This window comes from Tetrahymena thermophila (genome assembly GCF_000189635.1).
Source record: "Tetrahymena thermophila SB210 genomic scaffold scf_8254788, whole genome shotgun sequence".
Classification (NCBI taxonomy): domain Eukaryota; phylum Ciliophora; class Oligohymenophorea; order Hymenostomatida; family Tetrahymenidae; genus Tetrahymena; species Tetrahymena thermophila.
Window position 1 is genome coordinate 593,688 of NW_002476544.1, and position 16,370 is coordinate 610,057.

General features: G+C 22.9%; 3 protein-coding genes across 3 annotated transcripts; 1 reads left to right on the top strand and 2 right to left on the bottom strand. All coding sequences in view use genetic code 6, as the record gives it.

Moving 5' to 3' along the window:
• Positions 1–130: 130 nt before the first annotated feature.
• Positions 131–6,006, bottom strand: TTHERM_00263580 (cyclic nucleotide-binding domain protein; the record flags this gene model as incomplete). Its single annotated transcript, XM_001009107.2, has 11 exons — positions 131–2,761; positions 2,876–3,016; positions 3,076–3,617; positions 3,909–4,300; positions 4,372–4,442; positions 4,528–4,681; positions 4,735–4,757; positions 4,818–4,876; positions 5,124–5,163; positions 5,240–5,788; positions 5,845–6,006. 11 exons carry the CDS (start codon positions 6,004–6,006, stop codon positions 131–133), a joined length of 4,764 nt encoding a protein of 1,587 aa, XP_001009107.2.
• A 1,739-nt stretch (positions 6,007–7,745) lies between these two features.
• TTHERM_00263600 (cyclic nucleotide-binding domain protein) lies at positions 7,746–13,870 on the bottom strand (the record flags this gene model as incomplete). Its single annotated transcript, XM_001009109.2, has 11 exons — positions 7,746–10,757; positions 10,855–10,995; positions 11,049–11,590; positions 11,660–12,051; positions 12,129–12,199; positions 12,257–12,410; positions 12,473–12,495; positions 12,561–12,619; positions 12,975–13,014; positions 13,105–13,650; positions 13,706–13,870. 11 exons carry the CDS (start codon positions 13,868–13,870, stop codon positions 7,746–7,748), a joined length of 5,145 nt encoding a protein of 1,714 aa, XP_001009109.2.
• Positions 13,871–15,137: 1,267 nt separating this feature from the next.
• On the top strand, positions 15,138–15,929 carry TTHERM_00263620 (carbonic anhydrase; the record flags this gene model as incomplete). Its single annotated transcript, XM_001009111.1, has 1 exon — positions 15,138–15,929. The coding sequence occupies one exon, from the start codon at positions 15,138–15,140 to the stop codon at positions 15,927–15,929; it is 792 nt and encodes a 263-aa protein (XP_001009111.1).
• Positions 15,930–16,370: the final 441 nt, after the last annotated feature.

Sequence of the window (16,370 nt, forward strand, 5' to 3'; positions counted from 1 at the left end):
TACAAAATATAAAAATAGAAATGCATTTAATTTACAAAAGAATATGTTACAGTCAAACTCATTATTAACATTTGAAAAATTGTAAAAATAATTATTAATTGATTGATTGATTTATTTATTTATTTGTTGTTCAAGCCATTTTTAAATTTTAGGAAGTGGTTTGATTATTTTAATTTAAATTATTTAAAAAAATGCTTTATTAATGCTATGGATTAAATTAAGATTTAGAACTTTAACGTGAAGATTTGAGTTCACTCATTTTAGCTCTTTTCTATTTAAAATTCTTAACATGAGTTGTTTTCATACTAGGGTAATGCTATTTTAAAACTTTATTTAATTTTTTTCTTAAAATTTTGATAATATCTTTAGCATTTTATAAGGGGTAATACTGTGAGTATTCTTTTTAAATATCCAAATCGATTTCGTTATCTTCAACAAAAATATAGTCTTTCAATAGTCCTTTTTGTTGCTCAATTAAAAATCTTTTTCTTACAATCAAGAGATCTAAATCCTATAAATTGTACAAGAATCTTATCATATATTCTGATGATTCTTATGCTCCATCTGCAGTGATTGTAAATCTTGGGTCACCATTTAAATTAGAAATATCGTTTGAATTCGTTTATTAGCTTGTTTAGCTTCCAATTAAATAATTAATGTTATTATTTAAAATACTTTTTCTTTCAAAGTGTTTCGAAGCAGAAGCAGATGTAGCGGTTTTTACAAGTTAAGGAGATTTTATTGCTATGCTTAATCTCCTATTAGGAGATTATGCAAGCTCTGTTTCTTTTAAGGCTTCTATCCTTTTTATCTTAACTGTTCCTGTGCGCCTCAGTTATTAAAATTGAAGCTTATTTTCTTCTTAGCTTTTCGCCCTGTTTAGTTATTAAGAGCCTTCTCTTTTTATTTAGGGTTTTAGAATTGGTAAAGCAGTGATTAACTTTTCAGCATTCGTCATAGGTGAATTTATTTCTTAAAAATTTTACTTATAAGATACATTTTTGCTTTAATCAGTTTATTATAGCTTTGGAGATATTTAAGAGGTGTTTTTAATTTGCAAAATATTAAGCGGAAATTAAGGTGAAGCCAATTTGTTAATTTCTTAAGGTGAAAAATTAAAATTTGAACTAATACTTTTTTTCTTTAAAGACATTTTTTTTGAGACATTTCTTTCTAATTGCTTAAAAATATCTTATTCTTAATTATTGTTATTAATTTCAATGCTTTAATTGATTTCATCAGTTATCTTTTTAACTAATTTCTCTTTCATCAAATAAATTTTTTAAGCTTTTTGTACTCTCTTTTCATATAACTTATCATAGATGTCACATTCTTAAGCTTTTACTTGATTAATAGTATTTAAATTCGTACCTTCTTCAGTGTTTTCTTTAATATTTTAAAATTACGATTCGTTGCAACTCATACTAGTCGTGTTAATGCTTTTTCTTGAAGTACTTTACAAATTAGATTTTTAGCTTTTCCATGTTTCTTATCTGGTTAAACCACATTAAATGAGCTTATTCTCCATTTTGTCAGTTTCTTATTTTATAGAAGACTCCTTAAATTCCTATGCTCTACCATTTTTAGATTGTGAGTCTGATTTTGATTATTATTTAACTGTAAAAGCATCAGCTTTATGCAGATGTTCAATATTATTTTGGTTTATTTTTTAAGGATAATCTTAATCTTCATCACAATCTTCAAATTAAACCATACTTACTGATAAACTTAATTATTTTTCTAAGACATTTTTAGGAGTTTCCTTAGTTAAATTCTGTGTTTGAAGAGTTCCTGAGTTTTCAAGTTATTCATTCACCTGCTCTGTAATTGCAACCAATTAATTTTACTAATCAAGCCAATTAACTTAATTTGTCTTATTATCAGAAATTTATTTTTTAAATTCTAAATTAAAATTAGGTTATCTGATATCTTCCTGCTACTCAGCAAATGCATATTTATCTAAAATTTATTATTAGATTGGTTTGTCTTGTAAGTTGAAATTACAATTAATATCTCCGCTAGCTTATCTGAATTTACTAAACTTAGACTTTTAAACTTTTTTCTTTGCATTTTATTCTTCATATTATGAATTGTTAGTCTCTTTTAGCTTCTTATCTTAGCTTATTTATCTAAGCAATTCGCTTATGTCTGATAAATTTATTCTTGTATTTTTTTTATTCATGTCTCTCCTAGATTTTTTTTAGTCAAGTGATTAAACTTATTTTAATTCTAAATTCTCACAGTTTATTAATTCACGATTTTTTGAAATCTAATTTCTTAAAATATTTTTATTTCTTTCTTTAAACTCATTTTCATTATTATCATTGAGTCTATCATTATTTTTTTTGTTTTTTTCATTTTGTTTTTATGTTTCTTCATTTGAACTCAGATCAGTATCGCTTTCTTATTCTTATTCATCAAAATTATCTTCTTACTCTTCATCAATTAAAACAGAGCATAAATCGCTTAAAAGCGATTCTTCATCATATTAAACCATAGTCCTAAGTGCAATTTTAGAAATTTCAGACTAGTCTTTTACCGCATTATACATACTAACAGTTTTTCTTATAAATTTAGGGTTTCTATCTGGGTTTATTTATTTTTCTTTTGCTTTATATTTTTCTTTCCAATGAAAAGCAGGATTTATCTTTGTGCAGTCTCTGAAAGAATGGTCAAAATCCCCACAAGAGTAGCATTTCTCATAAATTAATTTGTGTTTACCAGACAATACTATTTCGTCCTTTAAAAAGCAAAATTTTTCCTATTTTATTTTGATAAATTATTTATTTTTTTTTCAGCTTGGCTATTTGATTTTTCATTTTTTATTGATTAAAGAAAGTGAGAAAAATAAAAAATATATAAATTAATAAACTACATAATCTTGTGGAAATTGCTATAAGATGTTGATAAAGTCCTATCTTTCGATATATGTTATAACGCTATAGGCTGCACATTTAGCATTATAGGGATTAGGACAGTTGTAAAAAAATCCCTCAAAACCAAATACATCTTTTTTCTTTGATAAATAATTAATAAATAAAAAATTACTTGAAAATGATAAAAATAAATAAATACCTTTAATTACTCAATAACCATTTCAGAGAGTGTTTCATCACGAGACTCATGCTTTGTTTTTACAGCGATATTAAGTTGCACAGAACCTTGTGATATAAAAAATAGACAGGAATTATATTCTTTTTCTTTAAATATAACCTCTTCAGGATAAAATATTCTTTATTTCACATTTAATGATATTTTTTCTTTGCATTCTTTTGTCAGCTAATTAATGAATTAAATTGATTTCAGAAATTCTACATTCACATCTAAAAGAACTTCCTATTTAATCTAAGATGGTAGATTCTCAATCAATGTAAGTCTATTCTATTATCTATCTTCGTTTTATTAACTGTGTTGAAATTCATAATACTTTCTTACTTTGTGCTACAGTAAAATATTTAAACCAACATTATTCATTTCTTTGTTAATACCCTGCATAATTTATTGATAAGCTTACTTTTTATCCTATTCATACTTTACAATTTCGCTGATTTAGCTAAACGAAAAAGCACAGACATTAGTTGCAATTAGTGCTACTATTGAAATGAATATTTTTTCCTCTAATTTTAATTAATTGAAATGAAATATTTCATTAATAAAACATAGTTTCAAATAATCTATGCTTAAAAATTTTATCTTTTTATTTCAATCATAATGTGATTTACAATAATTTAAAAATTTACCAAAAGCTAAAAACAAACAAATTAATTTTTATTGGGTCGGCATACCCAATTTCATATTTTTAATATGGGCATAAATTCTCAATAAAAGAAGAAGTATATTAAATAAATAGGAAAAATAATAAATTAAAATTATAAATCTTGGCTAGTTATAAAGAAGAGAGAGCTTACTAGGAGTTATGGGAGTATAGTCTCCATATCCAATTGTTGTCATTGTAATAATCATATAGTAAATTGTTTCCAAATATAAATCTGTCAAAGAATAGTTATTTAATTTGTATCGAGAAATCCAACTATCTATACCCTATTAACTTTCATTCATACCAATTATCATATAAGCACAACTAAGTATGTGAGCAATAAGAAGAACAAAGAATTCTAATTTAATTAATTGGAATAGTCTCATTTTATTTTAAGAAATTTAAAATTTGTTTTCTAAGTCGTTTAATTTCTAAGGTATATCTATGCACTTAACAAATATTATATATTCTAAATAGGCAAAATTAGACATTTAGGGGAATTTTCTGGATATCATGAACAACGTTATTACAATTAAATCCTTTCTAATTAATTATTTTAGAAAATTATTTTTTAACAAGATCAAATAATAATGAAAAATAATTTAAAGAAATACATAAAATTTTAGTAGGTAAGCTTGAATATTTGGATCCTATCAACTATTATTTATCCTTTATAGAATACAGCCTAATTTTTTATTTAAATTCATTAAATTAAATTATTGTTAAAAATGAATTATTTTTCAAATTTAATAAGAAATTATAGCCCTTACTGTATTAAAGTTAACAACTATTTCAAAGACTAGAATCCATTGAATGATTACCGAGTTGAAATATTCAAATACTTATAATTAATTTTAATCATTTACATGCTCGATAGGAATTACTATCAATAGATAAAGCACAAAAATTATCATAAAAATATCCCTTAAATTAAATTTTTTAATTTAAGATAAATGCTATAGCTAAATCAATGTTACCATATAAAGACAAATAAAGATTCCTTTTATTTTAAATTTTTATTATATTTTTTAATGCAAAATAATTTCAATTTGTAATTTACAGGTTTTAATATCCACTTTCCTCTCAAGAACTAATTTATGCTGTCAATCAATACTGTTTCTTGAATTTTATTAAAATAAATTGGAATTTTATTTGTTTGAAAAAAGTGTTTTAAATATTTTCTAATTCTAATTATTAAAAGAAGGCTAAGAAGATTTTATTCCAAAATATGATCTTATTAAAACATTTCTTTTAAAATTAAATATTATGTATCTATCTGTCTTTTAAATTTTTTATAGTTGTTTAACTTTACTTTTATATTCTTTCTTCTAATCAATGAATTAAATAAATATATTATCAATTTTACATTAAGCTTTATACATTATTTTTTAGAAAAGCGATGGTTTCTATTTTTTAAAAAACATTGATAAATAATATTATTTCTATCATTATTTAGAATGAATTAAGTAGTAATTAATTTACGAGTGATCTTATTTTAGGGTTAATGTAAATGTAGTATTTGAAATAAGATGAAAAGTCATCAATGATACTAAATTATTTTTATGTAATATGCCTGAATCTATAGCTAGATGATGCTCTCATTAATTTTGATATAAAAATCAGTTATTAAAACATGATTTTAAAAGGTGCTATTTTCATTATACTTTCTTTCTTTTTAGGTTCATCTTAAGTATCTATCGAGTATCGATTATTACTTTCTTAATCTTACTTTAATCTTTGAAAACGCCTATTTATTTATGTTTAGTCTTCTTCAGTCTAGCTATCTTCTAATTGCAGTAGGTGGTTATCATTAACATAGTAAGGTAAACTGCTGTTAATTGGACTGTTATTACTAAATATAAATTTTTAGATAGGAGATTTTTGTTGGTAGTTTGAATCAGTATAATCTTAAGAAGGATAGTATTGAATAGCATTTAATATGGTTTTTTATTCTTTAATTTTGCTTTCCTCCTAGAGTGTAATGTTTTGTGAGTTTTACTCACTTATCTATTGTCTTCTATGATAATAAGACTATTATTTTTTTGATAAATAATTATTTTATTTGTAATTGAATCATATTTATTTACATTCTTGTTATCTTTATTAGTTAATCCTAGCTTTGAATCTCCATCCTAATTGACTTATTTACATTCATCCTAATTATAAAAGTTAGCTAACTCGCTAATTTTTAATCCTATTAGTGATTTGGATTCTTAAAATTAGTTTTAGTTAACTGTCTTTTATAACATTCTACTTCTTTTTAAAACTACTTAATAATCTATATTAGGTATTTACTTTACTTCTATTTCAAAATTAATAGTTTAACAAAACTTTTTTGTATTTTTTAATCAATCAATCAATAAATAAATAATATGTATGAATATCTGTTGAAAATTTTACACATAAAGAGAACAAAATTTTTACTTTAACTATATATTTAATTAATACCAGCTTACAATTTTTAATGCTAGATCATGCATGTTAACCAACCATTTTTAAAAGAAATTTAATAGTTTATAAATTAAGAAAGGCTCATAAATAAATAAATAAATTAATAAATAAATAAATACCATTTCTTAATATAATTTTTATACGAATCATAAAGGTGATAGATATTAAATCTAAAAAAATTATTAAATTTATTTTCCTCTTCATTCAATTAATTTTCTTTTTATTCTACTAAATTAAAAAATTATTTTTTATTTATTCTTAAAGCAAAAAAAGGTGTAATAGCAATATTTAATCATTTAAACGAATCTAAAATAATCATTTATTTATTTGTAATATTATTGATTAAAAAAGTATTCATCTTTATCAATTATTGATTGTTTAGGTAAATATCTTAATCAAAATAAATACTTAAAATAACTTAAGGTAATTTAAAAGCATTCAAGTTTTAGCCAAGATTCTAAAAGAATTTAGGAAATCTTATGAAAATGATAAAACAAAAAAATTTTCATCTAAGATTTTATTTTCTGATTTAGAAATGTAAATTTTGTTGTCAAACATTTAATATTGGATTCAATACATTTTTATTTTTTTCTTCTATCAAATACATTCGTGACCTATTTGGAAACCTCTTTTTTTATTTATTTAACTAAAAAATATTCCTACTAAATAAGCATTTCCTACTCACAAAACAAGAATTAATTATTCGAGAATAGCAATATGAGAATTATATTTTAGTGAATATAAATTAATACTAATTTTAGGCTAGATAGAAATGTAATATTTTGCAAATCAATGATTCAAATGCTTCTAAATTTTATTTCTTGAGCAGATTTTTTGAAATTTTTATTAATTTTTTTGAATCCAGTATTTAAAAACTAAATAATGAAAAATTAATTACAATTATTAGTATTTATAATTCTATTATTAATTTAATCAAAATTTATTTTTAGTAATAAAAAATTATACGTTTGATCACTCATTAGCAGTGATTAAGTTTTTTAAAATAGTAAATTTCAATAACAAGATATGGATTTTTTATTAAATAATTTAATAATTAATTTTGATATTTGTTTTTGTGAAAATATATTAAATATTAAATATAGGCTAGATATAAATGCAATATATTACTAATGATTGAAAATAAATTTCTTTTTCTAAAAACGTATGACTTTTTTATGACCATAAAATAAATTACTACAAAAGAAGTTTAAAGCAAATATTAATTTGAGTTTAGATTTTTAGATTATAATAATTAAATTAATTAATTAATAAAATAATAATTTAATTGAAATCTAATTTAATTTTAAGCAAAAGATAATATAAAAAATGGAAATGTAGCTTGCTTTATTTGATTGTTAAAATATATTTATTTTTATGCTTACAAATGAAATAAATTAATATAATTATGTAAACTAAAACTTAAAATATATATATATATTTGATTTAATTATTCTTAAAAATGATTTAAGCAAAATTCTTTTATATGAATGAATGAGAGAATTAATTATAAATAATAGAAGCTTCATTAAATAATTGTTCATTGTTTTTAGTTGATGATATATGATGGATTATTGTTATTGTTTGTGTTGCTATTGATTTAAAAACTATTTAACTAAGTCAGTTAATTTGATGGATTATTAGACAGCTTAGAGTTCTGTCTTATACTATATTTAGATTCTCCTGTTTTTAGCTTCTTTTGTTTTAGATTTTTATTATGATTTGTTTTAATATTGGGATAAAATTATTTTAGGATTTTATTTTGCTTTTTCCTCAATGCTTTAATTATTTCTTTCATATTTTAAGGGGGATAATACTATTTAAACTCTTTAGATACATCAATATCTATTTCATTATCATCTACAAAAATGAAATTTTGCAGAATACCCTTCTATTGTTCTATCAAAAATTTCTTTCTGACTATTAGCAAATCCAAATCTTGCAAGTTATAGATACATCTAATCATGTATTCATATGATTCTTAGCTTCCCTCTATAGCTGTATTTTGTGTGATACCTGTAACTACATGATGCTCTATAATGTTGCTTGAATTTAATTAGTTTAATTAATTACTGCCTAGTATTGATGAATTTGTGTTGGTATTCGTGCTTTTTCTTTCAAATTACTTTGATTATGAAATAATTGTTTTTCCTCCTCCTGATAATTTGGTACCTACTCTACCATTTCTTCTTGGAGAGTTAGCTTAATCTGGTTCTTTTTAAATTTCTATATGAGTTGTTTTAATAGTTCCAATACGTCTATGTTTATTTAATCCTAATTAATTGTTTTCTAGAATATGAGGATCTATTTAGCTAGGGTAGTGAGAAATATTAAATTTTGTGTATTTTTTAGTGCTCTCTCTAGGCATTCCAAGATGTAAAAGTGGTATTGATGGAATTTTCCTATCTGAGCCAATAATCGGTGATTGTTTTTCTTGAGATTATAGTTGATTAGAAAGATTATTTTTATTTAAGCCAAATTATTAATTTGGAGAATATGGAGAGATGCTTTCAGGTAGGTAATTTTTTGAGCTCGTCTGTAATATATTAAAGTGGTGTAAATTTTATTATGTCTAATTTTAATTTAACAAATGAGAGTTTTATATAATTGTTTTTTTTTTATCTGACATTTTCCTCGAAACAGTTCTTTAAATAGTTTTGAGAATATCATCATTGTGAGCATTGTTGATGCTTTGAGTATTTTAATTCAGCTTCTAAGTCAGTTTTTTAGCAATTGATCTCTCCTGCATGAGATAAGTTTTTTGGGCTTTTTGCTTTCTTTTTATTTACAATTTATCATATATGTCATATTCTTGAACTTTAACAGGATTTATATTATTTGAATTTATTTCTTCATTTGCATTTTCTTACACATTTTGGAATTGGGACTCATTGCAACTCATTGTAAAAGTTTTATTGTTGCTTCTTGAAATTTTTTAAGGAGCCTGAGGAAGTCTTTCACTGTTGACATTTTCATCATTGCAGCTATCTTCATATTCTTCAGTTTTTTCAACTAATTCTTTCTGATTAAATTTACTTGTGATCCAAGTTGATTTGGAAGAAAAATTAGTATCTTAATAACCTTCAGTGCCATTTTAATTTAATTATTAATTTGTTTAATATTTTTAATTGTTATTTTGAAGATCGAAGCTTTAGCTAGCATCACTTGAATCTAAAATGATAACGTTGTTGTTCGCATCATTTGTTTCATTCTTTTAGTTCTAAGAGGAGAATCCACTACCATTTTTTATTTACTTTTATAAGAAAGGTTGTATTAATTTTGGGCTGTTTTAACTATTATTATTATTGCTTAAGTTTAAATCTGATTCAAGAGCACGTAAAGTGCTTTACGAAATAAAATTATTAGAATTTTATGAACGGAATCCTTAAAGCGATTACTTTCTTTAATTATCACCTTTTATTTATTGCATAGTATGAATTGGAGTAAATTCCTAAGAAGGATTAGGCTTACATTCCATTTATTAAATTATACCAATTGATAGGTTGGACTCTTAATCTAATATACTATCTGGAGATTCAAAGTGGATAACTTATTAATTAAGATTATGAGAGCTATGAGATTCATCAAGCTACTCATTTATCAGCTCGTTAATTGTTACTAATTTATTAGGTTTCTCAGAAAATGTTGCTTCTGTTTGCTTATTTGAACCTTAATACCGCATGTCTGAGTTAAGCATATTGTTTATTTCTTCTTCATTCTCATCTATGATATCTAGTTAATTTGCCATCTACAATTTCGGTTTTTCACTCGCATTTGAACTAAAAATATTATCACCACTTCCTGATCTAAATTTGCTAAACTTTGTATTAAGCAAAATAGTCTTTTGCTTCTCATTATATTATTCTTAGTTGATATTTTATACTTTTTGTATTTTTTCATCATTGATTTATTTTATCAGCGAGCTAATAGTATCTTAAAGGTTAATCTTGCTTCTCTTTTTCGTTGTTTATCTTTTGTCTTTTTAGCTCTCGAACCACATTGATTCTTCTTCATCCAGTATGTCTGAAGATTCAGTCCCATTGTAAGTATTTTTTTTCAATTTTCTATAAATGTTTTGATTTCTTTCTTGTTCATGATTGTCGTCGTCATCGTCATCATCTTCATTATTTCCCCTAACTTTTCTTTTGAAATTTTCTTGATCTTTTTATTCACTACCAACTGAAAAATCATCATCTTCATCCTAAGAATTTTTATCTGTGTCATGCTCTTCTTCAATCAAAACTGAGCATAAATCACTTAACATAGATTCTTCATCGTATTTTGCTATAATTTTTAAAGCTTTCTTTGAAATTTCTTACTAATCTTTTATCGCTTTAAGTAAGCTAACTGTCTTTCTAACAAACTAAGGATTTCTTTCAGGATTTATTTGCTTATGCTTAACTTTGTACTTTTCTCTCCAGTTAAAAACTGGATTGATTTTAGCACAATCTCTAAAAGAATGATTTTAATCTCCACAAGTATAGCACTTCTTACTAATTAATTTATATTTTCCAGATAAAACTATTTCATCTTTCATAAAGCAATATTTTTCCTATTTTGATTATGTAAAATTATTTATTCATTTAATTAATATTTCATTGATGCTTAAACTAATTAAAATAATTTTGAATCTCAAAAGCAATTATTACGTAATCTAATGGAAATTGTTGTAAAATGTTAATTAGCTCCTCTCTTTCTATATATGTAATAACACTATATCCACCACATTTAGCATTATAAGGATTTTAAGAGTTATACAGAAATCCTTCAAAGCCAAAAACATCCTTTTTCTTTAATTTAAAACAATTTAAATAAATCCTACAAAATATTAAAAAATTTAAACCTTCAATTACTCAATAATCATTTCAGATAGTGTTTCATCATTAGATTCATTTTTGGTTTTGACTGTGATACTAAGTTGTACAGTACCTTGAGAGATAAAAAATAGAGAGGAATTGTATTCTTTTTCTTTAAACACAACTTCTTCAGGATAAAAAATTCTTTATTTCACGTTCAATGAAATTTACTTTTTACATTCATTAGAAAGCTAATTTATAAATGTAATCTGTTTAAGAAAATCCACATTCACATCTAAAAGAACTTCTTATTTAATTTGAGAAGGTAGATTTTCAATTAGAGTCAATCTATTTTATTATCTGTCTTCACTTTATTAATTATGTTGGAATTCGTAATATTTTCTAACTTTGTGTTAAAGCAAAATGTTTAACCCAACATTATTCATTTCTTTATTTATTCCTTACATCATTTATTGATAAGCTTGTTTTTTATCTTGCTCATACTTCACTATTTCACTAATTTAACTAAAAGAGAAAGCACAAACGTTAGTAGCTATTAATGCCACAACTGTTATAAATACTTTTTCATCTTTTTAATTCAAAAATATTTTTAATATAAAAAATAAAATTTGAAATTATAATTTTTATTTTTATTTACTAGGAGTAGTAGGAAAATAATCACCGTATCCTATAGTTGTCATAGTAATAATCATGTAATAAAATGTTTACAAATAGAGCTGTCCAACTGAATATCCATCTAGCTGGAAACGAGAAATCCAGCTATTTTCGCCATTTTAATACTACTGCAAACCTATTCGCAAATAAATACAGCTGAGTATATGAGCTATAAGAATAACGAGCAGTTCCAGTTAAATTAATTAAAATATTCTCATTTTATTTTAAGAAACCTGAAATTAATTTTCTAGATCATTTAGCTTCCAAGGAATATCAATAAATTTTATAAAGATAAAAAAATCTAAGTAGCTCGTACTTGTATTCTTTTCCACACTTCTAGATATCATAAACATAATCATAACTATAAAGTCCTTTCTAATAATTTTATTAATTAGTTAATCAATTAATAATTCAATTCCTCCAATTATATTATAATAAATTTATTTTTTTACATAAAATTTTTGTGATAAAGATAAAATATTTTTCGTCTATCTATGATAACTTGTCCATTATGAAAAACTGCCTAATTATATTATATTTAAAATTAAATAAAACTAAAAATAATAATTTTGTTAATTACAGTATTGAAATTAACAAATAACTCTAAGACTAAAATCCATTAGATAACAGCAGAATTAAAGTATTATAAAAATTAAATCTGATTCTAATCGTATATGTGCTCAATAGGAATTACGATTAAAAGATACAAGACAAACACAATCATAAAAATATCCCTAGTTGTTTTGAAAGTAATTATTTAAATTTACTCATTTATTTTTAAAAATAGTGCAATTACCATATTAATCGAAATAAAGATTCCTATTTTTTTAAAGTTAACAAAAAAATTAATTTATTATTTAATAAATATTTATAGATCAATTTACAGGTTTTAATATCCACTTGCCCTTCAAGAACTCATTAAAGTAGTCAATCAAGATAGTCTCTTTGATTTTAATTAAAATATAAATTAACAAATTTTCTATAGCTAAATTATTAATTAAGTTCGATCCTTTTATGCAAAATAAATTATAATGCTTTTTCAAAAGATTTATAATTTAAGGTAATAAATACATCAAAATCTATTAGTCTACATATTTCAACCACTAAATTTGCAAAATTTTCTAAATATTTGGCATGCTTAATTTAAGTTAATAAAAACATTTCTTAAGTTGAAATTAAATTCCAACTCAACTCATGAATGCTAATATGAAATTTGCATTTATTTTCTAAAAAATGTTTTTTAGTTAAATTTTAAAATTTGTATTCTATTATTTATTATGAAATAATGTAAAATTTACACTAAGCTTTGTAGAGGAATTTCTTGATTATCGATGGTCTCTATTTTTTTAGGAATAACATTGTTTATATATTTACATTACCTTAATTAAAAGCGTAAATTATATATAATGAATGAATGAAATCATTTACAAATGATCTAATTTTATGATTGATGTAGATATAGTATTCAAAATCAGAAGAAAAGTCATCTATTATACCAAATTATTTTAACGTAATATTCCTAAATCTAAAGCTAGACGAAGCCCTCATTAATTTGGCTAAAAATACTAGTGATTGATACATTATTGAAAAGGGCTTTATTTTGATAGTACTTGCTTTCTTTTTTTATTCCTTGTTTGTTTCTATTGAGTCTCTATTAGTGCTTTCTTAAAAGTGTTTCAATCTACTAAAATTTTTTTCTATCTCTGTTTAATCATCCTCACTTGAGCTTTGATCTAGCTGGATTAGCTGATTTTCATTTAAAGAAAAAGGCTAACTGTTGCTGATTGCGCTAGCGTTATTTAATAACCCTCTTTAACTGATTGAACCAAGCTGATTGTTTGAAAAAAATTGATCTTGCAAAAGATTTTGCTTAGAATTTTTATTGATGTTAGATTCTTAAACATCATTCTCATTTTTACTTAATGCTTTTTATAAGTAGTTAGGACTACTAGCTAAGTTACTTTGGTAGTTCATCTATTATTTTTATTTATAAACATTTTTAATATCATAATAATTTAAGTTTTTTTACATTCTTATCATCGATATGAATGCTTATCTACAATTGATCATCAAAGTTAACCTATTTAATATCATCTCCTTAAAATGCATCAATTACTTAGTCCTCTTTATGCTATCCTATTTAAATTTTATAGTTGTCTTTAAGGACATGTTCATGATCCTTTATATCTATCATTATATAGATTAATTTTAATACAAGAAGTAAATAAAGAGATCTTGCTTGTATTTCTTATATATATTTTAATTAAAATTTTCAGTAAAATTTATTACCTAATTTAGTTCTTCGCAAAATGAATGAATAATAAATTAAACGAAAAAAGAAAATATTCAATGTTTTCTTATTCATAAAAGTAAACTCATTTCTATTTCGTTATAATCCCTCCGCATTTTTCAGTGTTATTTTCTATTAAGCAAGCATTGATTTATCTTTTTAAAAACTTTTAATCCCTAAGATAATTGTTGAATTAGTTAATTTTAAAAACATTAATATCTTTAAACACAATTTTTTGCTTATATTCTAAAGTAATTTTTTGTTTACAGATCAACATTTACTAATATAATAATGTTAATAATTGTTTGGTAATAGCTTTAGTTTTTTTTATGTTGAGTATTAACTTTCAATAAAAAATAATTAATATCTTTAAGCTATATTTTTTGCTTATATTCTAAACTAATTTTTTGTTTCCAGATCAACATTTACTAATATTATATTAATAATGTTAATAATTGTTTGGTAATAGTTTTAGTTTTTTTTTATGTTGAGTATTAACTTTCAATAAAAAATAATTAATATCTTTAAGCTATATTTTTTGCTTATATTCTAAACTAATTTTTTGTTTACAGATCAACATTTACTAATATCATATTAATAATGTTAATAAATGTTTGGTAATAGCTTTAGTTTTTTTTTTTATGTTGAGTATTAACTTTCAATAAAAAATAATTAATATCTTTAAACATAATTTTTTGCTTATATTCTAAAGTAATTTTTTGTTTACATATGAACATTTACTAATATCATATTAATAATGTTAATAAATGATTGGTAATAACTTTAGTTTTTGTTAGATTAAGTATTAATTTTTAACAACAAAATCCTATTAAAAAAATAAATATTTTCAATTAAAAATAAAGGTTTTATATTTTTTAAAGGTTTTAAAATAATTTATTACAAAAACTATGAAAATTTATTTTTAAATTATAAATTTTTCAGTAATTTTTAAGATATTTATTTACTTACTTTAAAGAATGAGTAGGATTAGATAAGTAAGCTACAATAAAAATCCTCCCATTCAAATTTTATAAAGATATTATTTATTAATTTGAGTACGATAATACCTCTACTTTAAAAGATTAAAACAAATAATTAAATTTAATAAATAATAAATATATTTATTCATTCACTATTTCTTTTCTACATTAAACATAACAAAAATTAGAAAATGAATCCAATTAACTAAGCTGACTAATAATAAGAATTACAAACTCATGGAATAGATTCATTGCTGCAATATAATAAAAGATGGGCTCAATAAATATAAGTTGAAGATCCTAAATTTTTCGAAAGACTAGCAAAAACTCAAACTCCTGAATATCTTTGGATAGGATGCTCAGATAGCAGAGTTCCAGCAGAAGCATTAACAGGATTAGGACCCGGACAAGTATTTGTTCATAGAAACGTTGCAAACTAGATTATCTATACTGATTTGAATGCTCTATCTGTAATTTAGTACGCTGTTGATATTTTGAAGGTGAAACATATAATTGTATGTGGGCATTATTCATGTGGAGGTGTTAAGGCTGCTATCCAAAATCCAAAAATAGGCTTAATAAACTAATGGCTTTTGCATATAAGAGATCTCTATTTAAGATATAAAGAAGACTTAGATAAAATATAGAACTTCGATGAAAAAGTGAATAAGCTATGTGAGATTAACATTGCATAATCGATGTATAACATTGGAAACTCTACAATATTACAAGATGCATGGGATAGAGGACAAGATATATCAATAAATGCTTGGATTTATAGTTTAGAAAATGGTTGTATTACTGAATTAGACTATGCAGCAAGTTCAAGAGAAGTTTTTGAAGAAGTTAATGAAAAGGCAATTAAAACTATTCTCTAAGGGATAACCAGTCTTCCGAGCTATTCAGAAATTGTAAGACAAAAAAGAAGCTCAACTGTTCCCTTTAGAAAATCTGATTTTAGCAATGATGGAAAATAAGTTTGAATATATAATAAATTTTAAAATAGTAAAATCATCACTTTGGTTTTATTTTCTAATAATTCAGATAAAATATTTTTTACAGATATAATAAATAAGTAAATAAATAAATCTAAATTATATAATAAATAAAAATTAAAAAAACTATCTGTTAAATCATATAAATAATACATACTATAATATTTTATTATATTTACTGTAAAACATCAAATATATATATATAGATTTTTATTTTTTAATACCCTTAATATCATCAATTACTAATTTTTAAAAACCGGCCTTAATATATTTTGGCCTTAATAAATGAATGAACCTTTACCATATATCTTTATTTTTTATTAAAATTCAATTAAAAAAAAACAAGCAATTATTTATTATTAATTCAATAAAAATAAATAAATAAATAAAAGAAATTTGATATTAGATAGATAATGTATTTATTTATAT